Below are 24,242 nucleotides of genomic sequence, written 5' to 3'. Positions count from 1 at the left end.
GTGATGGGCAAAGCCACAGGGCTAGTGTGGGAAGCATAGGCACGCCCCAGAACCTGCACATGAGAGGACCAGGGTCTAAACAGATGATGTGGATGAGGGGAGTTAATGTATAATAAGTGGTTTGAATGAAGGGAGTCATACTAGTTTGGATTCTCCTGTTCTGAGCAGTTGGAAGTATTTTACTTGATTGAAAAAATGAGTTGGAGACAGGAAACRGTTAAAGAGCTGCTCATGCTATTCCATAAACACTTGTGGTACATGGTTTGATGTCTTGTCTCTTCTTGCTTTTTTCTATCCTGTTTGTTTTATGACTGACAGGGCAAACAGCAAGCAAAACAGACTAGCATGTTCCTTCGTTCAGTGGGGAGTTTACCTGCCTCTGCACAGCCAGATGTGACTGCAAGAAGCTGCAGAACGAGCGTACTCGCACTAACTCTGTTAGCACGACAACCAAGTTTCCTCTTCTCTTGTAATGAGAAGCGTTTCTGACAGTTTGGGTGATTTAATGCAGTCTGACTGTGCTGCGTTGACTTTTAAGTAATATTCTTGTGTAGCCAATTCTAATGTTGAAGCAGAGGTGGCAATTATGCTTCTTAGTCATTCTTGATTGATACAGCTAGTGTATTTTACAAGTTCTGGTACTAAGTTTTTCTGAATTGGTACTTTCTCCTCCACTATTTTAATGTCTGTGCTTATGTTCAGAAGTATGGATTACTCTTCTCAAAACTTAACCACTTCAAATTTTGCTTTAAGGAGTAGCAGGGTTTTTTTCATTAAGTTGAGGTAYATGCTTCTGGCCTGAATTAAGTTTGCAGTGCAGATACAGCTATCACTCTTTACTAGTATAATTTTCCAATTTTCTTTGTTTTGTGGAAACTTTAATGTGATTTTCCAGAGGTTTTCATGCTTTAACGTTAAAAACATTTTAGTATGTTGCACATATGTACTTTGCCTTCCTGTCCTTGAAGCTCTCTGGACTTAACCCAGCCTTTCTCTTCAGGTTTTTTTAAAGGTAACTTGAACATGCTAATTTCATTTTTGTCACTGGCTATGATTTAAAGCAGGTCTTTGTACAGCCCACTGTAGCATCTGTGGACACTTATAATTTGTCTCAAATAAACTAATTTACCTAAAACTTTTTTTCTTTTAATGCAGGCTGGGGGGACCTGATCCTCTGGACTACGTTAGCATGTACAGGAACCTGGGAAACCCCGCGCTGAATGTTCCTGAGCACTGGCACTATGTCAGCTTTGGGTTAAGCGACTTATACGGAGACAACAGAGTACATGAGTAAGTCTCTTATGAGTTCTGCTGGGGTGTGTTCTTTTTTGTATTGCATTTGGGGGGGCTAGGTAAAACCCTGTCCTGCTGTTGCGCTTATTTGATCAGCTGTTTCTTCTGCTGTGAATACTGTAGTCCTGGTCTTGCTAAGGGATGGCGTGTGCTGCTGCTTGCATATAGAAGATGTACTGTGTTCCCCGCTTCAGAATTAGGGCCCACTTTGAATGCAGTGTACTTCCTTGTTAGTATAAATGTTGGCGGGGAGGATTGTTTTTTCTTTTCTTCCTGAATGTCTTTTTTTTCTTTTTCTTTTTTTCCTCCACTCTTGTTGGTATGTTATGGTTATATGCTTAAATCCTGACCCCTCCCTGTGCGTGTTAATGCCTTTCTCTGGAAAACTGCTGTAAGGGCATTTTTTCTGCTGCTGGCACAGCAATGTTAGTGTCAGCGAGTGGACTGCCATCCCAGTGGCTGCTGTATAAGATGCCAATCTATAGTACAGAAGCATAAAATGGTAGTTATTTGCCTTTATTCTCTCCAATAATTGAGTGATTATCTTAGCTTGTTAGTCCTTAGCAGGTGTTTTGTATCGGATTGGGCAAGCAATCTGGCCTGATCTTATTCTTGTATGTCTTTTACTGGCCTTGCTGCTTAACTTTATATAAAGTGAGCTGCAGCAGCCAAGCTGTCATGATCTTGGGGCTGTGAGCACAGCCTTTTAACTAGAAATTGAAAAAGGTTTCCAGGGTTGCTGTTCCTTAGCTCTTAGTTTAGTGAAACTGTCTTGCACTGTTTCATAGCTGTAGGATAAATATCCGTGATGAATGCTGCAGCAAAGGCCCCGATTCGTTCATTCGAGCTCTTTTGTTTGTCTTGGTTAAGTTTCAGCCAGCAGTTTTTCATCCAGGTGCTTTTCTTGCAACAGCAGCAGTCAAGCAGCTTCTTTAACCTTATCCATGTCCTCAAGGCAGCYGCTCCTGTTTGTGGGTACAGCACCATTTTTCAGAAGACAAACCTCTTCTAAGAGGGAAGTCTATACAGAACCGTGGTGTTGCTGAGATCTGCGTGGAGGGTTTGACCAACAAACCCCATTCACTAATCGCTGGGGCAGAGACAAGGCAGGGCAAGAGAAAGGTGAAAGAAAATAATGGGAAATAAAGGCTTCCTTCCCTCATTTCCACAAGAGACCCAGTCCTGGATGTGCAGGTCTTCACACATGATGCCTTTTCTTCTCAAATTTCATCTTTGCCACTAAGAATATGAGGTTGCCAAGATTAGGTCATCTGTGTTTGGCTGCTTCATTTTGTTGGAAGTGAATTCTGTGGGGAGAAAGCATTCTGCTGACTTCCCCTTTTCAGTGGCTTATCAGCCTGAGACTGACTGACTCGGGGTGAGGCTATCCTTTTTGCTCAGACTCTTGCCTGATCGTTTGGGGAGAGAGTAGAGAGTGGACATGGGGGTCTCCCCTGAGGACATCAAGGGTGAGGGGTGGCTTAATGCATTTTTATGAATGAAGAAGCAAATATGTAAGGACATAGCCTTCTTGCCGCTGATTGTAGCACACACTCTGGCCTCTCAAACGCGGGCTGCTCTCACCAAATGCTGCTCTCACCAAATACTGCTCTTATTCTATAGTGGAAAGCTGGAGGAGAAGGGGTGAAAATATCACATGGATGGAATATCACAATTTCAAAAATCTTCCTGGGATGAGACCTTCTATGTCTTCATACTGTTAAATGCTTCGCTCTGGAAATTCATACTCAGAAACCTTTCGCTGGTTACAGTTCACAGGAATTAAAAAAACAAAACAGAAAGAATGCTCTAGACACAGGCAGCAGGCAGTTTCCTAGGCCTGCAGAAGGAAGGAGTGGCAAAGTCCTATCCAGACTCTGGGAGGTCTGCRTGGCCTGAGCACCGTGCCCACACCTTGGCCTGGGAGGGGAGCACCGGGGCTCGGTGAGCGAGTCCGCCTTGGCTGCTGGGAGTGCCGCGCTGCAGCAGGAGCCTGCAGCTGGGCGCTGCGTGTGAGCAGCGAGCCCGAGGTGCTGTGCTGCTTTGCAGGCTTTGGCAGAAACCTGTTGAGGACAGGGCTGTTCAGAGCTGTCAAAGTGATTTCTGTGCCCCRTGTGTATGTATGTTTGTCCGTTCTCTCTGTGTGGGCTGGAACATTGTTCCTGGGCTCCGGAGCGGGGAGTCCCTGTGTCACTTGCCCCGCAAAGCTCAGCTGTCTGCACCCTGCATTGTCTTTATTTTAGCTTTATCCTTGGGGCTACAAAATACAATATTACATATGCTGCCGAGAAGGCTGGAGCTGGCTCTGTCTTAATTGTGAATAGTCTTAATATACATTTATGCATGTGGTAAGGCTGTCAAAGCCTACACATCTCCTAAACGTTGAACCTGAAATTATCATCTGGTATGCGAGCACTGGAGACGGGCACAGGAGAGATTTAAAATGAGCTCAGCACCCACCAACGCTGCTTGTTCCCAGTGGCAGTCACTGTTTGCTAAATACTCTTGAAACATGACTGTCTGCCTGAACTGCATATCAGCAGATTGGCACTGCACGCACCCTGCATGAATGTAGTGATTATTCTGTGCATTCAAGAAGCTCTTGTTCTCTGGGAGGCAATTTAATAAAGCCCTTGTTTAAGAGAATTAGGTATCAATCTCATATTTGTCTCTTGAAGGACTTTGGAATTGTGCTGTCACAGATAACACATGCCACGGGACRGTTGGCAGGAGCATAGGGTGACGGTGGAGTTGTCTAAATCTTTGGAAGGTTTCCTTTAAAGCTGGTGTCACACTGACCTGGCCTCTGGAGATATATTTTTTCTTTTCTTCCTCAAAAAAACATTGCRAGAGTGTAGAGCTGGACCTGCTTGTGACAGTCAGCAGGGTTCCTACAACAGGGATGTGYTTCCGTAACCCTGCCAGCTTTCATCCTTTAGAAAGGGAAAGGTAGTATATTGCCAGAGGCCTTTGAAATCTCCCTCGTTGACTTTGGGTAATGCATAACTTCTCTCTCGTAGGCCTCTTCTGGTGCTGCAGTACAATTTAGACCGATTATAATGCAGTATGAAATGAAAAGGACTTCTTGAGGGTTTTTGAGTGAACCAAAGCTGAATAGGAGGCCTCTATATTTTTATTTATAATGGAATAGCAAACAGATGTAGCAAGTAATGTGAAGAAGTTTATTTTAATTTATATTTTTAATAAGAACCTGAAAAGTCTGAAGTGGAGCTCTCCCTGTGCCTCCTTGCTGACAGATTTATTTTCAGTTAAAACAGCACTGTTTCCTGCTCTGCTTAAATATCAGCTATGCTCTGCTTACAAAACAGGTCTGTTTTTAAGAGTCTACAGAATAACATAGAAGAAATCTAAGAATTTCAAATGGGGAAACCTTTTTCATTTAAAAACACTCAGTGTTTCATGGTATAATGGCAACCGTGACACCAGCTGTGCTGGGCTGATCGCTRTAAAAATCCTGAATCATGACGTCATGACAGCGTTCCGGAACCGCAGGCCTTTCAGCGGGATTTCACGCCAAGTCGCTTGCATGGCAGTAAGTCTCTCCAGTCGAGCATGCTGCACAACCAGAGTGGCAGCAGAAATCCTTCTGTGACACTTCTGCAAGTTTTTCCTCCATTTTTAACTTTCCTTTCTGCTTTAAAATCAAAGCTGATGTGTAACTCTTTGAATCCATGTGGCAGGCTTAGAATAGAACTTTTTTTCTTTTTTCTTTTTTCTTTTTCTCGACTGTTACTGCTCTCTGAAAGAAAGATCCTGCATGGCAGGGATGGGTAGAGGTAACGTGTGCGTGCTGGCAGGGAGCCTCTGGCCGCTCTGGCTGCAGGAGATGTGGCAGGTCCTGCTCCCTCTTCCCCCCTCGCTGGCAGCTCCGGCCCCACGGCAAAGTCAGCAGTAGGGAACGTAGCCCCGTGCTTCAGTGCAAAGTGCAGCATCTCAGCTGGCAACTGCGGATTCATGCTCAGATGCCAGACTGTCTTTTGGCAGGGTCAAGGCGCAGACACCTGATCCTTCCTGCGGTTTCCAAGCGCGGTGGTGACTTCTGACTATGCGGAGAGCAGGCATCCGAGGGAAACGGCTTTAGCAATTGTAGCTGGACTCAGGAGACTCGGTCAGTGGCAACTTCAGCTCTTGCTGTGTCACGGCGTGCTTTGGCCCCTGGATTGTGCTGGCCCATGGGTCCGAAGGGCTGTCCAGGGAGCTAAAGTGATATGTTTTTCGCCAAATTGGCTCCTAGCTCCGGTTCACAGTAAGGCCAAGGCCGGATCTCCAGTTAATTATTCCTGTAGTTCAACAAGTGCTCGCCCTTTTTGTCAACAATTTTAAAAGTGCGTGGAAAATGAGACCCATGAAACTCAAATCCCTGAAAACCTTGAATAGTCTTATTTGTATTACAATTGCAAGGCTGTAATCCAGAGCCATAATAGAAAGCAAAATTTAAATTATCGCTAGCTTAAGATAAGTTGTGCATTTGAGGCCTTCCTGCATCCTGAGAAGAAACACTCMAAGTGTGTTTTGATGTCCAACTTTTAATGTAAATTTCAATAATTGGGTTTCCTGGTCCACACAAGCGTCATATTGACGAGGGCTTTTCTGGCAGCTTGCCGGGAGCCTAAGTGCAGCATCACATTTGCATAAAACCGAACAGATTACAGCTGCCTCCATCTCCAGTACAGATGCGTGGTGCCACCCGCGGAGACGACAGGTTCCARCTTGCTGTGGTCCTTTTGATTTGGGCTACTTACCATTTGGATCGAGCGGGCGCAGTGCACGCCGGGATAACGTGTTGTCTCGGTGGGTGGTGCCTCCCTATTAAAGGTGAGGGTAAGCATGAGCCTTTCACGATCTCCGGTCCAGCTTGTGTTCTGCTTGCTTGTATAGATCCTCTGAATGACCTTAACTTGTAAAAGGGCAAGGATGCTTGTTAGAGCTGGGAGGAAGAAAAAGGAGCGCAAAACTGGATCAGGTAACAAATGCAAGGCTTGCGGAGGGGTGGATGTTTTCTGGAAGGCTTTTTCCGAGCATGAAAGGAGTTTGAAAAGAGTATTTAGAAAATAGCCTGAAAGTTGGAACGAGTGCTCTCTTTCTTTTGAGTGCCTGCTGGCTTCTCTTTTGAGCCTGCATGAATGTAGGATGGAGTGGTGCTGACAGCTGTCACTTTAGTGGCCTCTTAGTTCTGTAGCTTTTCATAAATTCAAAAGCTCACTGCCCTCAGCTTGCCAGACTTTAGGCTTAAATTTCGATATTTAATGGGTCCCTTAAGTGTTTCATAAACTACATGCTTAAAGCACCACTGAAATATTACATTGACTCCAAGGTGACAGTGAACGCTTCTAAAAAGCTGGAGATGGACKCTGCCTCTCTTTGTCTTCACGAAAATGCAATAAAATAAAGGATCTTTAAAAAGAGAGTAAATCAGGGAAGGGTAATGGTTGTTCTGGGTTGATATTTCAGAGGAGATCTTGAAGCAGTTTTTACAGAGTTCAGTGTGTCTGCCTTGAAGGGAGGAAAGATCCACTCAGTTTAGTTTGGGAATTGAGTCTGCAATTCCAGGAAAATTATTAAAATCCCAAGGTTTTTTTCCAGCTTTCATGGCTTCCACATTTCTTCCAAATGTGAGATTTAAGAATACTCCATGCGGAGGAGACCAAGGACCTTCTTAAATAAAAGCTTAGAGGTGCAAACCCTCCCCTCCTCATTCTCAGTTTGTTTCACCGGGCTATATTAGCTCTGAAGTCAAATGGCACCTGCCGTGTAAGGGTTGGCTACTGGGAAGCCACTTTAGCACATGGAATAGGGAAGGGAGGTTGAGTTTTGGGGACAGATCTTCAAGTTGAGGAACAGGAGGGTAGAAACAGTGGTTCTGTTCTCAGGTCAGGCTTTCATGAGCTGTGACTGTGAGGGGTTGGTTGTGGGGAGCAGCTGTGAGAGCAGAGAAATTCTGGAGACTTGGCATCGCTCCGACAAGCTTCTCCCCGTCCTCTGTGGCTTCCTGCTTCGTGTTGCCATGACTTCGTCTGTAGGAATTGTACTTTAGCCAGTACACTGAAGGAAATATTTCTTCTGGGCTTTGTTGCTAGAGATGTAGCATCTGCCCCAGCAGRAGGAAATGATGTGAAAAGGGACGTKGGTAAACATGAGTTTGGAAAGGAGRTACAAGAGCTAAGGCTGCAGGGGTGAGGGCCCAAGGTGGGCACTGAACTCTAAACTTCCTTYTTCTTCATAGTTCTCCTGTCTGTCCATCAGAGATCAACTCCAAATGTAATGCTTATTTTTCCAGTTAGTCTTTTTTTCTGAGACAGAGGGGAGAGGAGAGCTCATGGCAGAGTGGGAAGGGAGAGGCCACAGAACTAGGGTGTTCTGTGACACCCCCCCCCCAAAAAAAAAAAGGTATTTCCTTTCAATGATAGCTTATTTAAGAATCCCTCAGAATTGAAATGGGTGGTTTCAGCTGCAGGGAGCTAATAAGGTCTGGTTTCTTACAAATTTGTCTTGTGGCTGGATGTTTTGGTGTCCAAAGATGCGAGTTGGACTGAGTTTTTTCCACAATTAGAGTACTCTTAATGGCTCTCTCCTGTGTGGATTCTCAGGTGTCTAGAAATATAGTTGTGCTTCTACAGAAACTTGCTTACTGGGAGCACTTGTAGTTCCATCTCTTCTATCTGGCTGCTTGTCTCTGCCTAGTTTTTAGAACTGTGGTGGTTTGGGGACTGCTCTCCTTTTTGAAGGATTTGGTCGCATTTGACCAGTGGGTTCAAAAATTGTGGGGAYGCTTTAAAGAAACACATGCACAGGTGTGATTCTGTATGCTTCACTTCCATGAGACCAGGCAAAAAACAGTTAAAGCAAGTGTCATGCCTGTTTACGTGCCCCTTTGACAGTGTCCCTCAGATCACCGAGGTAATGCACCAGGACTGTCTAAGACTTGTGTTTCTCTGCTGGAGGCAGACCTCCCTTGAAGCTATGGTCACCATGGGGAAATCTTCCCCCCCTCCCCTCAGTACAGAGTGCACTTGGCTTCCAAATGTCATTTGTTGGAGGTAGTTAGCACCGTTAATAATATGGAAGACGTGGGCCACCTACAGAGAGAGGTCTGCTTTGTGCTGTGGTTTATCTGTGTGTTCGYSTGCACAGGCTGCAGGACCAATGCAYGCTCAAACTGTGTTAGATTTGGGATTTGTTGGAGCATTGAAGGAAATTCATTTAGTGTTTACAGCACAGTAGTTGAATTTACAAGAAGGACTGTTTTCAATAAAAAAGAAAAAGATTGGAAGTTTATAGCTGAACATTACCAAAGGCAACACCAGCTTCCTGTTCAGTAGCGCATCTGTACGTACATCCTGGTAAGATGAGCCCCTTCCTGCCATGCAGGGCAAGGGACACARTGTTCAAACTGGATGATCTCTTTCTGTCAGCAGATCTCGTGTGTATATGATCTTGGCACACGGGAGGGGAGCTGGCCTGAGCTAGGGCTTCCTCGCTCTCGTCTGGGTTAGTGCTGAATGACGTGGGAGAGCTCGCGCGTTCTGCTCTCCCYGTGAGCTCAGCCTGCTGGGAAGAGGGGAGACTGGGGATCAGACTTGGGTCTTCTAGTGAAAGACTGTGCTATTTGATAAAGATCTGTTTAGGATGCTCCAAAAGCAAAAAAAGCAGTAATTAAAAGATAATTTTTTTTTTCCAGTAGGACATGAAGGTAAAAGCTGCTTCTTTTTTTTTCTTTTTCTTTTGGAGCTCTGTGGCCACTCCAGCTGTGAGATCAAAGAGGGGGGGGGTGTCAATTTTTTTTATCCTTTTGGTTGTTGGAATAATGATACTAACAAAACGAATGTTTGAAGAGATGCATCTGAATGCTCTTATTCAGACCTAATCCCCTTTTTTCCTCGGTGCAGACTTAGCGTTGGGAACATGCCTTGCTACCTAATACGGTGCTAGGAAAGTCTGCTTCTGTCTTGATGGGACAGTGGTTACCAATTACAGATTTTATTTGAAAATATAGACTGTCAGTGTGTCCCTCTCCTAAGCAGCAAACCTGATAGTAATGACTAAGCCTAGCCTGCACCTCTACTGTCATCTCCGTTTTGAAGCAAGGCCCAAGAGGCAGTGGCACCAGGCTAACAAAAGGCGGCTGTAAATCTTTGGTGGTCTCCCATTCACATGGTATTCCCCTCCCTGGACAAAGGGGTGGCCGGTGCTCCTCAGCGCCTCTCTGCCTCCAGGGATGGTAAACAGGGACCGGATTGTCTGGTGGGAGGCGTTTTTTGCTGAGCTGACAAAGCTGATTTGGGGTGGATGGGGTACCACCTGACAACGGGGGCTGAGGTTTAGTGAAAGATTCTCTTAGAGCTCTTGAGAACAAAAAGTAAAGAAAGAAATAAACCCACAATTCCTCCCCCTACACCCTCCCCCCAAAAAACAAGAAAGCCAAGCAAACAAACAAAAAAAACCCCCCTGTTTTTTGCAGGAGGTAAACAGAGTGGGAGGAGGTGGAGGGGGATGCTGCCGCTCTTGGGGACTTCTGATTTAAGCCCAGAGGGTAGGGACAAGGGAAGGAGGGAAGGGTGCACAGATGGCTCATTGTTTTGTCTCCACATTCTTCCCCCGCTGAAGTGAAGGGCGATTGTTTTAAAATCCCTTTTTGCAAAGGGAGCTATTTGCTTTTCAGCTATGGCTCGTCCCAGAAGATGCAAGCTGTAAACCAGAGGGACTGTTCTTTAACACCGGTTTGTTTTGGAGGGTCAGTGCTCTATCCAGGGGAGCCAGGGCAGTCGGGCTGTGAGGGAATGACGGCAAGAGCGAGCGCCTAGGAAATGTGCCGCGGAGCTGGGGAGAATGCGAGAACAAAAGGATGCGCATGGAGGGGCTGAAGCTGAGCCAGCTGCAGAGTAGTGTCCTGCTGGGGGAACTTCCACAAACCGAAGAATGTGGCATAAAGCTGGCATATACCTTGCCTGCAAACAAATCCGATGTACTCTATAGCTTTCTTACAGTCCTTAATTTTTTTTTGTAGCAAAAACTACATTAATACAGAGAAATATTCTGCCATTTCTATACTGTTCTTACTGCTTCAGTTGCCCTGGTACAGCTCCTTCCCCCTCCTCCCCTGTGAATTGTTGTGGCCTTTCTGGAGCAGGGGCCTTTTTTGGCATAGTCGACAAAAATAAACCATAAAGGCTGCTGCTGTTATGAATAAGGCTCAACAGGGGAATTTTACCAGTAGAGCTATAGCAATATAATTATACTGGTAGACTAGTTACAGTAAATTTCCTCATGAAGACAAGCCCTAAGTTGACATTTCCTAGCTGAGTTGAATCCATATGTATAACTTTATTACGCAAAAATAATATGTCTCTAGGCCTTGAATTCTTTTTTACCCAGAAGAGTAACGTTAAGCAGGAAAGCAAAGAATTTAGTGTTCAAAGATGTATGGGGAATTTTCTGCAACAGAGTGGTTGTGATGAGTTGTACGCTGAATTCTGTTTTACTGAGTAGGTTATTCCTCCTTCAGTGATCATGAGCATGAGAGGAGTGTGTTAGTGCTTAACTGCATTAAAAAGCAAGAGGTCCTGAAACATGCCATAAGCTGACATCTCTCCAAGCATTGCTGCTCTTTGTAGGAGAAACTGACACAGATTGTGGTCTCCCTAGCTGAAGTGGCTTGGCTGAGAGGCAAAACTATTTTGACTTTATTAAAACCTTCAGGGGTAATCCTGGACCCACTGAAATAGAGAGAAAAAAATGGTGTTTTCACTCCTTCTTTGTTTGATTTCAAGAGGCCAAGATGGTTTTTTTGTCCTTCTGTTTTTTATCTTCCAATCTATCCACTCCAATAGGGTGGAGTACATGTAATGTTCACAGGCCAGGTGTTTATTTCTAAAGATCAAAAAATCAGCCTGTGATTCCTGCCTCTGAAAGTTTCTAACCCTTCAAAGGAAGGATAATCTTTCAGGAGAAGCTTATCATTTAAAGGCAGATAAAAATACAGTTAACTTTTCCATGCAGCTGTGTTGTTTCCCATTTGGGAATCTTTCACCAGAGGTCTAAGGCTTTCTTTTCCCTTACTGGGATTATGGCTAGGACTTCAAGGCCTTTACCTCCCTGTTTAATCGGTTAAGATTTCTTGTGGTGCTCATCAGTATGTTTTTGAGTGCACCCTTTATAATGAAATGAGACTTGCCAATAGCTCAGCAAGTAAAGAAGTATTGTCTTGATTTCCACAGCTAATGAAGTGAAAGATCAGGGATTAATGTCCAGATCATGTAGGTACCTAGGTGCCCAAACTCCGGTTGAAATCTGCTGGAGTTCAGGCTCCTAAATACCTTTTGTTTCTCGAGCTTATTTATGGCACAGCACTGCTAAGAGCTTAATTGTATCAGAGTCCTCAGTGTGTTTTAGAGTTGTTTCCTGTGTGATTTTTTACCTACGTTCTTTAGTTAACAGGAAAGTAGTAGAAGACACCGTTCTTGATATACTACATAGCATGTTGGAGTCCTGATCCTCGCCTGAGACTTTTAGGCGATACTGAAAAAAAACTAACTAGCTGTCAGTGTAGCTTCTCACTTTGGGTTTTTTTCTTGTTCTTTCCACCCTCCCATACTGATTTTTGAAAGCCTCTTTTGTTCTGTGAATGGATTCCTCCCAGCAGCTGCAGAACTTTCCACAATATGAGCTAGGAAGGAGCCAGCAGACACTGCAAGGAAAGTTGGTGGGCTTTCTCCAGCCTCACCGAACGCAGTAGTACGGTCGTTCTCAGTCACACAGGCCTTTTGCTTTACTTCTCTCATGCAGTGATTTGGTGAGATTGCAGCCAAGCCCTTTAGATGTTACAGATAAAGTTTTTGAGTTTTACCATTCCTTGTAGGCTACGCAAAGACCCCACTATATCAGAGCTAAGGATGCAGTCCTGATGTGAAAAGGGATCCACATGGAGATGAAAAGTTGTCTTCCCTAGTGCACTGCATAGCGTAATTAATACAGACTGTGTTGCAGGATCACCTGCAGCTCAGGCCAAGTGAAAGCCCTGTTCTGCTGGACCTTGTAGAAATGAAGTATAAATAGCTCTCAAGTGTAGCATAAATAGCTTAAGCAAAATGATAAAGTACAGGAGCTTTCTTTTTGCCCCTCATCCTCTGAATGCAGGTGTGCATCCGTACTTTAGTCCTAGCTGATCTTTACAGGTCCTTATAGTGGGTGTAAAGATGATGCAACCCTTTGCTGCAGCTTCCCCAGGCCATTGCAGTGCGGCTGTTTGCACTTTACCAAGTGTGCTCAGAGGAAGCAGCCTTGCTCAGGGTGCTAACTGTGTTTGCAGTGTGCTGGCAGGTAGTGGTTGAGAGCCTGCTCTAGGGGACACCCCAGCTAGAGCATCCAGCCACTCAGCTGGGCTGGGATGGCTTCTGCTGGCCAGGACATGGGAGCCTGAGTGGCTCCAAAGAGAAAGGTATGAGCCCTCAAACCAAAAACACAGCCYGTCCTCTGACTGCTTATTTCATATAGATGTCATCTTGAGTATGCGTTTTGGGAAACGTCCGGATGAAGCATTTTCCTTTTGTCAGTTTGATTATGACTGTTTGTAATGGGGGGTGAAACCATTGCCTACTGAGGTAGCTACATCCATGCAGCATAAAATAGAAAATAAAAGGAAAATCACCCTCATGGGGGCATGTTTTTGCTAGGGTAAAGGGTGACACATACCATGCAGCCTCCTGTTTCATGTTTTGGTGTTTTAGTCATTTCCCGTGTTCAGTACTTGTCCATGCTGTGCAGAATGTGGAATTAATTTCCCAGCCTTTCTGTGGCCTTTATAGCATGAGCATTCAAGCAYTTCCTATATGATGAGTTTGTCCCGTTACCTTGTGGAGTAGGGAAATATCATTATTTTACGTCTGAGAATCAAATTCTTAAGTAACTGGCCAGAGATAATAGGATGTAGGACAACGTAGCAGACAAGGGAGTCAAACTTAGATCGCTCAGGTACTGTTCCAGGACTTCAAGAATATCCTACTGTTTCCTGATTCAATGTTGTTAATGAAGCATCTAGATTCCCTTGGCACCAGCAGGGCCATTACAGCCTTTCTCCCTTAATCTCCATGCATACTGTTCTTATATATGTATATATGTGTGTATATGTATATAAATATATCTATCTATGTATGTATATATGACTATCTGTTGCAGTGCTCCAGAAGGAGATGGTAATGCTTCCAAGCCTCTAGAGCTCAGAGGGATTAACCTCTGGCAGCTAAGCAGGGTCCTGTCCTTCTCCCAGATGCTATTGCTTTCATGGCATGGACAGCTGAGCCTCAAATTAAGGCAGTTCAGGGGTTGCTTCATTTCTAGGCCAGCACATTAAAGTGACCTGAAACTAGTGGTTTACTTTAATGTTCTGGGCTGGAAGCAGCAAGGTTTGGGAGCTGTTTCACATGTGAGTGGGCAGGAACCTGGGTTCAGAAAACACTTCTGTCAGATGAGTTTAACTGGTGTGTTCATGAATTATCATTTGTGGCTCCTGTCAGCTCTGTTTTCGACCCAGGGCACCAGAAGTTGTGGGGAAGTAGTAAAAGCTTATACGTGTGCTCTTGGACATAATGCTTCATAGATTCACTTCAGTTGGAAGGGACCTCTGAAAGTCTCCAGTTCAGCCCCAGCTCAGGTCAGGGCCAACTTCCACAGTCTCTCTGAATCCTTTTCCAATGTTAGGTTTAGGGGAAAAATTGTTTCATCTGATGTAGCAACATTCATTATTCATGGTAGCTGGTTTAAAACAACAACCACCCAATCCATGAATCTTCAGGCTTCAGAGGAAAGGTTGTTACCAGCTGAGTTTTGGGAGGAGCTGAGTAGTAAAAGGTGTGAAATCAATGTTGCATATGTGATAGAGTGAAACTTAACCTGAARTCTTTTCTACCTCATCTTCCCTGTATACCACTTCACTTCCGAAATGGTAGCTCAGTGAAGTAAAGGTCTGTTCTCGTATTGTCCAGCAGCAAAATGATTCACAAATTTTACTCAGATCTACATGAATCTAAGTTTTCTAAGTGCATCCTATGGAGGATTTAAGAACTCCGAGAACCTTGCCTCCAAAACACTGTGGAGCAAGTACCTCTGCATCTGTTTGGGTTCAGATGTTGGAATAATTCTCTAAAATAACTTAAGTTGCTGTTTCTTGAAAGGTTTTTCCATTTGGCTGATTGCAAACACATTTGATACGACGTACTGCAAGAGAAATCTTTAAGCAAGTTTTAAGCATAGCCATAGACGGATGACTAAAGCGTTGTTTGCCACTTGCTTTCTGACACTGATTTTACATTAACAGAAATCTTTGAGCATGTATTTTTTTGCACTCTTATTTTTCCTACTTATGTGTAAAACTTTTCCTTAAATCAAGATAGAAACAAGTCTGGTAAAGCTTCCTTTCTGTGCACAGGTTCAGAGTTGTGAGAGCTCATGGAATTTCCTGTCAAGTGTTCTGATGCGGGAACCATCTGATGTCCAGATAACCATCCTGTGGTTTTGTCTGTTGTTTCTATGTGTTTTTCTTTAAAATTGATGTTTTTTTCAATACCAGGAGCCAATCTGTGAGAATATGTGAGTAAGCAGGTGCTTTTTGGCTGAAATAACTTATAAGTTATAATAAATATTATTACTTAAAATAAACTTAGTGCAGTGATGCTGTATTTTTGTGGCCTTCGAAACAATGTCGGAGTGGCTCAAAACAGCAGGAAAACTTTGTCTCTGTAGAAGATGTGGGGAAATGCAACGAAGGAGTTGAAACAAAAGGTAGCTTAAGTGGCTTCACAAAAGTAGTAGTAACAGAGCTGTAATTTGAAGCTGAGACAGGTCAGTCCAGTGTACTGTAAGACTGCCCTTATTTCTCAGGGAAGACCCATTTTATCATATTGTAGTTGCTGGACGAGTTGGAGTTGTGATGCCTGAAAGTCAAGTTTCAACTATTCTAAAAGAGCTTTTCTTGTTCCTTGGCTGAAATAAATGTAGTGAAGGGCCAACCTTTCCCTACATAAACTCCCATTTTCAGGGATTGGTACACCTAATATATTTATGTACACATACTCTTAAACTCTCAAAAATAAACACCTAGTACACTCTGCTCCTTGTCCAGCTCTGTGTAGCATTTAAAAGTAGAATTTAGAAATACTGCCATCTTGCACTGAAATGAAGCAGAGCTCTTCTCGTTTCTTGCAGAAGTGAGAATGGAAGGGCTTTGGCAAATAGCTTTGATTTTAAACTGAAAAGCCTCCGATTTTCAGAGCCGCTTTTAAAGCAAAGGGCCAGTTTGGCTTTTGAGCCTCTTAAGCTGGGTTATTTGATGTGAAAAAATGCCCYGGGTCCGCGGCTGCAGAGGGGAGCAGCTTTTCAGTTCTCCGTGTGTGGCTTCGGGAGAGGGCCTGGTGCAGAGCAGAGTGGCGGGGGGCTCGAGGAAGCTGGCTACACTGCTCTGTAAATAAAGAGGCCTCTATTTCTTTGGATTACTTTACTGGAACTAAATATCATGATCAGTGAAACTCTTACCTCGTTAAAGGAACGAGCCAGACTTCTGCAGTGCATGTGCAGCATTACAATGTGGTCTGTCCTGCTGATCCGATTTGCTGAACAGATAAAGAGAATTTTAAACCAGAGAATGGCATGTGTAACACATGACCTTGGCTTTCAAAAGGTTTATTTTTGTTCGTGTGACAAAATAAGGTTTTAATATTAAATATGGGGTTGGATTTGACTTGGCAGATAGCAGAGCCTTCCATTACTGCTGTAGTCATAATATAAAACTATCTGATGTGTGCCAGTGGGCATGTAGCAAGCCAAGAATTTCTCGGTTGATGTTTGTTTTGTGAAACCTTAGCTGGCTGCTTTGGAGCTGGAGTGGTGTAAAGGTGATGTGCCTTCCTGTTGGAGGGGCGAAGTAATGACAGGTATAATACAACCCATGGTCTTTCTTACTAGCAAGTATCTTTAGCGTTTGGGTAAAATATGGATTTTTTTCCCCTCCTTTTTAACATTTTTTTCTTCTGTTTTGAAAAAAACTTTCACTCAAAAGTGCAGGGTTCAGCAGAAACAAGGCATAAACCAAACTATGTGAAATATTCAGATCTGTTAGTAGAGAAACTTAATGCTGTTTTGAAGCTTACAGCTTACATACCTGGGGCCATGCATAGATGCAAAACTTTATTTCTGAGGTTTTCCTCTCACGTATGTTCAGACTCTGAATGTTGGTCATCTTGGCACTGCTGTTTCACTGTAAATCTGAGGAACTTTCAGGCTATTGTACTGTAATTGTTTGCTGAAGAAATGACACGTAAAGCACTTCATGTGCTGAGGTGGTGAACTGAGCTCCAAAGCATCTGTTCTAAATCAGCTGTATTCTGAATTGGTCAGCCAAAAAAAACCAAACCCAACCAACCCCTCCTTAACTTTCTTCTAGAAGAGAAAAGCATGTATTACCTTCACAGTTTACCTGGGAGACTGGGTCAGGTTAACCTGCTAACAATACGGACGCTTTACTGCTCGCTTGGAAGGGAACAAGTTAGTACAGGGTGTGAGTAGCCCTGAACTGTTGGAATAACTGGAGAAGACCATGAGACACTGTATAGGTGACTTCCATGTGCTTTAGCAGAGGTCCTGGAGAGCACTTGTTTTGCAGGATCTTCTCAAGTTGCTGCGGACAACAGATAGCTAGAGTAGGAACTTTCACTTTGGGTTATCCTCACCCCTCTACCCCATGGAAACAAGGCTTATGCAGTCTGTCTCTTTTTGAATAATTTTGGGGGGGGGGCTCTTGGTTGGCCCCAGCCAGTCTGAAGGGACTCCGTGATTCAGTTTCCTGGAATTTTTGTGAAAATTGGGAACCTGGGGGAAGGATCTTGAGTTTGAATGTCTACAAGCCTGTGAGTTGTGATCCCTTTGGCCCGTTCACAGCAGCCTGCGTGCCACTGTAAGATGCCCTACAGGGAGGAGGCTGCCCTGGGATTTCCATGTGGCCACATGGAGGTCATGGAATGTCTTAGTGTAGGTTAACTTGTTAATGGGGAATCTCACTTCAGTAGCTCCTCTGATTGTGGAAGGGGCTTCTTGTTTGAGAGGTGCATCTTTTTTCTTGTTGGTAAGGCCTTGAGGAAATATGAACACAAATATTTGGGGGAATAAGTGGCTGCTACTGCCCAGGTGTTATGTAAGGGAGGAGTTGTTTTACCTTAGTGTGGCTCACTGGCAGGAGGGATTAAAAAAAAAAAAAAGATGTGGTCTTCTACTCCTATGGCTCATATGTCTAGCAGTCTTGAACTTCTCATCATTGCTGTACAAACTCATTTCCAATGCATTTGTTCTGTTGACTATGGGTACTACTTACCTCTTCAGCCAGCTGACCAACACATCCTTATCCCCAGCAATTTTGGTGTCAGTGCCAGGGTAAGTGCTTATTCCCCGGTGAAAAACTCTTCTGTAAGGAGCCAGCCAGTCTGCGTAACACAGCTACGGGATTCTCCTCTGTGATTTTGTGAGACCAAGAGTCTGCGGCATGTGGCCAGACTGTAGATTTAACTTCTGAAGCCCAAGTCTGCCTCCACTCTCGTTATACCCCTTAAACCTAAACAAGTGGGAGCTCTGCTTGGGGACTGATGTTGGAGAGAACAGCGATGCAAAGCTGTAGTGTGTCATCCCACTTGCTGCGCTGTCGTGCTRGGGGAGGTTATCCTGATGAGTGAAAAGTGCTTTTTTCTGTCCTACAGGCTCAAGTCAAATTAGGTTAGCGCTGCTCAAAAGCTTCTCTATGACCTGAACTGCTGTTACAGGAGTAGTTTGTTGCTTGAGGAGGAGGAAGTGGTGCTTCTCTGTCATGTTGATCTAACTAAATAGAAAAGCAGACCACTTTTTACCTGTCAGGACAGATTTGCAGAGAGGAGGAAAGGTTTGAAACTGGTGCTGAGAATCGAGGCAGCTAGCAAATCAACACTGCTGAATTCCTGCTCCAGCCTTGTCCCGGCTTCTCGTGATGGCAGGATTTTCTCCTGGCTACCTTCTGATTGAACTGGATGTCTGTTAGAAAAGGCAACACGAGTGTTGGTGGCTGAGCATAAAATTCGCTTCATCCATTGTGTAGCTGGATCCCAGGGTTGAAGGATTTATGGTCTGTTGTTCATTAAGAGCTTTTATGGTAGCTACTGAAACTACATTAGACTTGCTTTCAAATGCAAGTCTAAAGGGTTTTGGGGGAAGAACACAAGCTTTGGCAAAAATGGTAACTGAATATGACTATTTTTCCTAATCACACTTTAAAGGTTAATATTTGCTTCTTTCTGTGACAGACTTATGTCTGTTGAATTGTACATAAACAACAGGGTTTTTCAAGTTGCATGTGTCACAATTACTTTAAAAATCAGTTACCAATCTAGAATTAAGCAGGCTCAGATCAATGACTTGCTTTATAGACCTTTGAAGAGAGGTGGAATACAGGTGAATTGCATGTATTTAAAATTTCATTGTGGTCAAGCAATGTCTTTTCAGCAACCTGTGGTCATTAACTGTTCTAAAACAAACTTTTTTGACCTGGTCTTTTAAATACAAATTTCTTATATGCAAATAGGGATTTTTCTAGGAATTGATTGTAAACTTAGGGGGTATTAAGAATTATAAATGTTGTATGCTGCTGCATTTTTAAGTGTTTTGAAGAATCAAAAGATGCATCTACTTCTAAAAGTTTCTTTTTTTCCTTAGCCTTAGAAGGGAGGTAATTTACAGAATAAAAGATGGATAAAGGAATAAGATGCTTCGTAGTAATTCTCTGTTTTAGAGGCTTGTTAGTTACCTTACCAAAAATAATCAAGCAGTAACATTGCCTGCCAGTTTGACCACTTTGAGACCACTGGTGTGTTGCTGGCCAGCAATGTTCTCTTAAATGCTCATCTTGCTTTAAATTTGGTGGATACTTACCTGAGCACTTCTGCTGTTCCTGGATTAACTTGCTCATGGATCAATGTAAACCACATGTGCTATTTGTTAAACAGTTATTTCTGGGTACCAGAGCGATCTGTGGAGTTCTTTTAAAAAAAATAAATAATTCTCTAGCTGAATGCATATTAAAAGTAAAAACGTGTTGTTTCAGAACTGGCCTTGAAAGGAGGTAATTCAATAGGGAGCCATCTTGCTTTCCAAAAATTATAACTGTATAAAATCAGCTTGAAGGCTTTGTGTTAACTTTGATCCTTTTTAAAATTGACCTGTTCATAAAGCGGTTCAGCCGCTGGTGCGTGCTTTTTCCTGAAATCAGTCCTTGAAAACTGCCAACTTTGAATCATTTCTGTTTCTGCCTTTATGAAATACTTCTGTTTTTCCTTTGCTAAGTGATATGTGAAAACATTGAAACATAAAGTGCTAAAGAATTGCCGAATGTACAAAGTATGTTTTCATATTTATGAGGCTATTGCCATCATGTACCAATCTTTTTGGTAGAGCTGCGTGCGTGGTTGCAGAGTACAGGTTTCACTCGCATCCAAGTTCCCTCCCGATCCCTGGCAGTCTGGTTAATTGCTAAGCCCTTGCTTTGTTTAAGGACGAAATATAATTATTTGGCTTGTTGCTACAAGTACCTTGTTGTACAAGGTACATTTGTTTCCTGAAAAGAAGTATTATGTGCACCAATTGGCACTATTGAATGCAGTATCTGTTCTGTTCGTAGAAAACTTGCTTCTGTGGTACATTATCTGCAACAAAGAATTTGAAAACTATATGGGGGGGGGAATTCACTTGCATGTTTTTATACTAATAAAATAAAAACTTAATTTCTTTTTTTTTACTCCCCTTTTACTCCCCATTTTAGATGGCAGGTACTGGAAAAAAGCTAGTCGAAAGCAATAATGAACAGCTGTCCCATAGTTTAACCCTGTCCTTGAGTGTATTTCTTACTACTTTTGTTACATCTATGAATCTATCACAATCAGACTTTCCTTGAAGAAACCTTTAAAAAAAAAAAAAAGTTACATTGCATCATGAAGCAGTTGCTTTAGTGCTTAAGTCTGGTCAGCTTTAGCGCTGCCATTAGGCAGGATTGCTATAAAGCATTTCTGCTTCAGACCAAACTCTTTCCTACCACAGCAGACTATGCAACACTTGGAACTACTCACCGCATTGCTAGTGCTCTGTGTTTTTCAGCTCTCATCACTTTTCTGACTGCTCTATTTGACCGCTTTTAATAGAAGCGCAATGTTAATGCTTCGTGCATTATATACATCATGGATGTCAGCAAGGTGTCTGCATCCAAGACATTTGCAAAGCTTCTCCAGAGAATTTGCCAATGACTGTGGGAATTGCTGGAGACTTAAACTTGCAGAATGATACTGGCTTATGAAGGCTTCTGAGATGTCTTTTGCTCTGCGTAAATCCTTCTTTTTTACATCTGCMTCATGGAATGGCCACAACAAACAAGTGTGGGATGTGACAACAGTAGCAGAAAGGAAACTGATGCTCCAAATTGTTTTATGTGTGACTTTTCATTTTTCATTTCCTCCAGGTTTACGGGAACAGATGGACCAAGTGGTTTCGGATTTGAATTGACGTTTCGACTAAAGAGAGAAACGGGAGAGTCGGCACCACCTACCTGGCCAGCAGAGTTAATGCAAGGCTTAGCCAGATATGTCTTCCAGTCAGGTACTGCAGTGTTAAATACGCTGCCTTATTCTTTGCTGCCTTCAATCTGAAAGGCCCCATCTGTCACAGGGCGCTATACTTGATTCGCATAGGTGTTCAATCAAATTTTGAGTTTCCTTTGTGTGAGAACAAATGTTTGACCAAAAGGAGTGGTTTCCTTCCATCAACCTGGCTTGCCACAGGACAAAATTCAGCTGCTGTTAAGGTAACTCCAAATGCCTAGTTATTGAGAAGCTGAAGATACCAGAACGGTTAGTAACTGCAGGAAGCCTGCCCAGGGGCTGTTTGTTGCTTTGTCTCACTGTTGGTTTCACCCTCCCTAGGTGAGAGGGGAAGATGATGCAAGAAAATGTCATTTGCTTTTCCTGACAGGGCTGAGGAGCACTCATCTGATAAGGTCACTCTTCTCCACAGAGAGGCTGTAACTTTCTAAACAGTTGCAGCTCCTTCACAAGTGAATCTCTTCCTATGGTCTGTGCAGTTGAGCAGCAGGAACATATTCTCATAAACAAGGAGTTGCTGAGATGAGGAAACAAATGTCTCATATAAGGGATGCTAAGGCTGGGGGTGCTAAAGAAATGACAACTGGGGATTTTCACTGCTGGTGAAGACTTATCAGAAAATGGGGGACCAGAGTCCCTGGAAAGTATCCAACTCTTTGCACTACTCTTCCTGCATTTTATTTATAGCAGTAGGTTGATTACTAGTTTGTATTGTGAGCACATGAAGTTCTGTGGAATGGCCGAGTGCGTAGTGTACTTGAAAGGTGCCCTTCAGTGTCACAAGATCTGAATGAAAATATTTGAAGAAACTTTTTAACCTAGTTTGGGGTCCTTTGCAGGTAAAGTACCTTTCTAAAACAATGATTATTGAATTTGTAACATGTGGCACTTGCTCTACTGGTTAATAAATTGCTCAGTAACTTCTGGTTCTGTTACTGGTTTTCAGTCAGTTGGCCAACTCTCAAATGGAAAGGTCCAAATAAAACCAGGATTGCTCTGGTAATTTCTGTCACCAATCACTGAGGCAGCAGCAACTCTCATATGGGGCATTTCTTCTAAACGTTGACTGATGGAGACCAATGCAAGCATGAATTATTGCTTGTTTTCATCTTTCGAATGTCTCTTGATGCAGTTTAAAATGACACAGGCATCTCTTCTAACCTTTGCTGTGCAGCAATCTTTCTCTTTTGCCATCCAAATTTAGACTCCTCTGTTCTTCTCTGTCTTGATTTTTTTGGTACTCTGAAGCATCTGAATCTACATGACTCTTGTAGTTTTTTGCTGTTGTTCAAGAGTCCCATCCTGCCTAAATTGTACTCTACAGTAGTTCAATACTGACCACCCAGTGATAGATTCATACTTATATTTTATATGTATTGACTGCAGGGTGTGAAGAAAGCATCTGATTTTATAGCCTCCCTCTTAGGTACAATACAACATATGACATATTTGGTATAACATACTACATACAAGGTTTCTTTTGGGGCCTTTCAAATTTCTAGCCTTGCGTAGGCTCTCATAACATTCTCTGTACCACAGTAACTTTAGTGCCTTCTAGCTGCACGTTAAACAACCTGTCTATTGCAGCAGCTTGTTTGTCTTGCCCTTTCCATGGGAAAAGTCTGCAGAGGGAAATGGGATTTTGTAGGGTTTTTGAGGGAAAAACTTCCCAGTGACTAATCTAAGCTCTGGTAGTCAGGGCAGAGAACTTCCCTGTTCATAAAGCAGCCTAGGAACAGCTCTTCCTGGTAGATGAGGTGGCACTTTCTCCTTCATAATATTAGCCGGCCATGTTTGCATGTAAGTGTCAATAAGCCTGTTAGAGAAGTTTTGCTAATGGAAGGATTGTTCTACTGGAAGGTTTCTTAAGTTTCCTGCCACTAGCAAAGTGTCATCTTTCTGACCTCAAAGCAAATGAACTGCTTTTCAGCCTACACTGAAATAACATTTTTGCCTACACATATCATAGTCCCTATGACATGAACTTCCAAGGGCCTTCAGTATTATCCTCTGCTTGTCCATGCTGATTTTGACTTTCATGGCTTAAGACATTGCTCAAATACACTTTAATAGATTCTAGCCTCTGGGTGTTTAGCTCTCAATCTGTGTTATTAAAAAAACCCAGTGTGTGAATCATAAATTGATTTCTTTGAATATGAAATTAAATATGAGCCAACAGTGTGCTCATCATGCAATAGGCAAACCACATACTGGGTTACATTAGGAAGAGCATGACCAGCAGATTGAGAGCAGTTATTACCTCTTCTACTTGGCACTAGATGAGGCCTTGCTTAAAATACTGTGTCCAGTTTTGGACCTCACAGTTTAAGAGATGCTGAGAAACTGGAGAGAGTCCAGTGGAGGCTGCCAAAGTGGTTGGGGGCCTAGAGCATGTGTGCTAGGAGACAGGGTGGAGGAAACGGCTGGTTTAGTCTGTAAGGAGAAGGTGAGGGATGGTCTAATAGCAGCCTGCAGGTATTTGAAGGATAGATACAGGATTGCAGACTCATTGTAGATGGTACAACAAGGGGCTACAGCTATGAATTACAGTAAGGGAGGGTCTGAAAGGATTTTAGGGAAAACTGGCTCACAAGGAGGGTGGCAAAGAACAGGAACATCTCATCAGAGAGATCAGGGATTTCCATCCCTGACAGGGTTCAACGCTTAGCTAAACAAACCTAGAGCTGCCCTGATCTAGCATTGCTGATGGTTCTCCTTCAAATAGGAGGCTGGACAAGAGAGCCCCAGAGGTCCTCTTAAACCAACTCTTCTGTGACTTTTTTCATAGTTTCCTGCCCTGCAGCAAGCAGCTGCGTGCTGTGAACAAGTATTACAAACCGTTCCTCCCCTTGCGTGAAAGGAAATTGTATGGTGTTGCAGCGAGCGTAGTTTTATTTTAGTACGAACTCCGTTATCACTTGCCTCTTTCGGATAATAACTTTCTTGCTTAGGCTAAAATCTTCTGGCCCTGTCTTTGCTAATTGTAGACTTCAGGTTAATCCAGACAAGATGAGGCATTCAAAAGTAAGACTTGGCATGGGGGTAAACTCAGCGGCACATTTCTCCTTGGTTTCCCAGGGCAATACTGGCAGACCGTAGCCAGATGCGGTCATCTTCCACTTCAGTGTAAGCTCACTCCATTGCTCTAACAAGTCCCCAGTACTCCTGCTATATCTGATATGGTGCACTTTGCTTCACTCGACTCSTGCTCCCTGCCTCCTCTCAGACTGGGAGTCTCCAGAGCAATTCCCATATTCTCCCTTGCATTGCTTCTGGGTG

General features: G+C 43.3%; 1 protein-coding gene across 2 annotated transcripts in view; it reads left to right on the top strand.

Annotated features, from left to right (window-relative positions):
* The window catches only part of SUFU (SUFU negative regulator of hedgehog signaling), a 95,190-nt gene that overhangs the window by 7,852 nt on the left and 63,096 nt on the right, over nucleotides 1–24,242 (top strand). For both annotated transcript variants that reach the window (XM_026069729.1, XM_026069730.1), the window contains exons 2-3: nucleotides 1,156–1,290; nucleotides 20,825–20,961. In XM_026069729.1, coding sequence (XP_025925514.1) covers nucleotides 1,190–1,290; nucleotides 20,825–20,961 — 238 coding nt within the window. In that variant the 5' untranslated portion in view covers nucleotides 1,156–1,189. The remainder of the gene's footprint in view (nucleotides 1–1,155; nucleotides 1,291–20,824; nucleotides 20,962–24,242) is intronic.

The sequence above is a fragment of the Apteryx rowi genome, unplaced genomic scaffold, assembly GCF_003343035.1.
Source record: "Apteryx rowi isolate R43461 unplaced genomic scaffold, aptRow1 scaffold_3, whole genome shotgun sequence".
Taxonomy (NCBI): domain Eukaryota; kingdom Metazoa; phylum Chordata; class Aves; order Apterygiformes; family Apterygidae; genus Apteryx; species Apteryx rowi.
The sequence above is the reverse complement of the archived record's forward strand: the minus strand, read 5'-3'. Positions and strand labels throughout refer to the sequence as shown.